General features: G+C 48.8%; 1 protein-coding gene across 1 annotated transcript in view; it reads left to right on the top strand.

Annotated features, from left to right (window-relative positions):
• Positions 1–314: 314 nt before the first annotated feature.
• LOC149465113 (uncharacterized) overlaps positions 315–1,847 on the top strand; it is a 54,206-nt gene continuing 52,673 nt past the window's right edge. The window contains 2 exon segments of the mRNA XM_089673803.1: positions 315–432; positions 556–697. Coding sequence (XP_089529929.1) covers positions 634–697 — 64 coding nt within the window. The 5' untranslated portion in view covers positions 315–432; positions 556–633.

The raw sequence follows: 1,847 nt of genomic DNA, 5'->3' as shown, positions 1-1,847 counted from the left end.
TCACATCACTGGGTAAGAAGATACTTTATTGGAAAGGAGAGAGCAGTACGGAGGATCCACCTAGATCCCCCATCATCTGATAAACCCATAGAAACAATGGATTCATTCAGTGTGTGTGTGTTTCCTACAGATGGATCCAGTCATGAGAACCCAGCAGAGAGATGTCCCCGTCCTCTGTATTCCCGGGATTCCACACAGGAAGATCACACCATCCCTCACCATCATCGGGTAGATGGATCCAGTCATGGAAACCCACCAGCGAGATGTCCCCGTCCTTTGTATTCCCTGGATTCTACACAGGAAGGTCACACCATCCCTCACCATGATCAGGTAGAACGATCCAGTCATGGGAACCCACCAGCGGGATGTCCCTGTCCTCTGTATTCCTGGGATTCCACACAGGAAGGTCACACCATCCCTCACTATTACAAGGTTGGTGGGACTGAGAATCTAGAACATGGACTCATGGAGATGATGTGCGGACTTTCTATGTGATGTCACAATAATAAATCTTCTATCTTACAGATGATATTTTCTCTCCTTCTCTTGATGTAGAGTGGAGATCCAATCGATATAGAATTTGAGGTGAAATCAGAAGAAGAAGAGGCGTATGTGAGGGATGATCAGCAGTCTATGGAGGAGGATGGAATAACGGGGACATTTATAGAGGAGGACACTCCTACAGAGATCAGCACAGGTGGGTCAGGAACACGAAGTCCATGAGCTGAGCACACCTGGGAGGTAAATAGCCGAATATTATGTCAACAAAATTCTGTCTGACAGGAGCAACGATTCACCGATGCTTCAAGTGAAACAAGAAAAATAGGTGCAAGTTTCCAAAGCAGCCCCCAGCAGTTCCCTTCATATACCGGACCCTTGTCCCTGATGAGGGTCTGCTGTAAATGTTCATGGAGGACCACAAACCCGGTGTGGGGAGTTTTTATGAAATTTAGGCCTGGTATGAATTTTAAGGTGGAACCCATGCCAAAAAAAACATGGTGCAGTCCCACCCAAATTCCATACCAGACCCTTAGAGGCTTTTATGAATGTAACGGGGGGAAGCTTCCATGGAAACATAAAAAAAAAAAGTCTAGGGTTCCCTCCAAAAAATTAATACAAAAACTAACCATGCAGCCCAGCTTGTCAGGAAAGGGGATGGAAAAGCTTCCCTCCTGAACCATACCAGACCCTTGAAAAACCTTGCTGCCATGTTGATCCCCACAACCCAACCCTGGCCTGCTGGTTGTGCGGGTCAGCTGGCAGGGGGCTTATGTGGAAGTTCCCTTTACCAATAGGAAGGCCCCCAGATCCCACCCTGCCGTAAGGGGTACATAGTCCTCCCATCCACTGTCAGTCATAACACCTGGCAATGTAGGTCCAGGTCCTTAGCAATGGCGTTACCAATGAAGTCTCACCTTGATGACTGCTCACTTGGTTCTGAGATCTTCGGCAGACAACAGCTGATACAGTACATGTAAAGGGGCGGGGTCTCCTAGGTGACATCATTGACTGTATTTGTACATGACCATGTTTGGTCAATGACATCACCCAGGAGACCCATCCATTTACTCAATCATTTACATTGGGGGGGACCAGTTTTCTGTAGCTATCCCCAGCTCTGCTGCTCCCCCACTCAGTAGCTACCTCCAGCTCTGCTGTTCCCCCACTCAGTAGCTACCTCCAGCTCTGCTGATCCCCCACTCAGTAGCTACCTCCAGCTCTGCTGATCCCCCACTCAGTAGCTACCTCCAGCTCTGCTGATCCCCCACTCAGTAGCTACCTCCAGCTCTGCTGCTCCCCCACTCAGTATCTACCTCCAGCTCTGCTGATCCTCACTCAGTATCTAC

This window comes from Staurois parvus, unplaced genomic scaffold (genome assembly GCF_062004578.1).
Source record: "Staurois parvus isolate SC_StPar_1 unplaced genomic scaffold, SC_StPar_1.0 ptg000144l, whole genome shotgun sequence".
NCBI lineage: Eukaryota > Metazoa > Chordata > Amphibia > Anura > Ranidae > Staurois > Staurois parvus.
The sequence above is the reverse complement of the archived record's forward strand: the minus strand, read 5'-3'. Positions and strand labels throughout refer to the sequence as shown.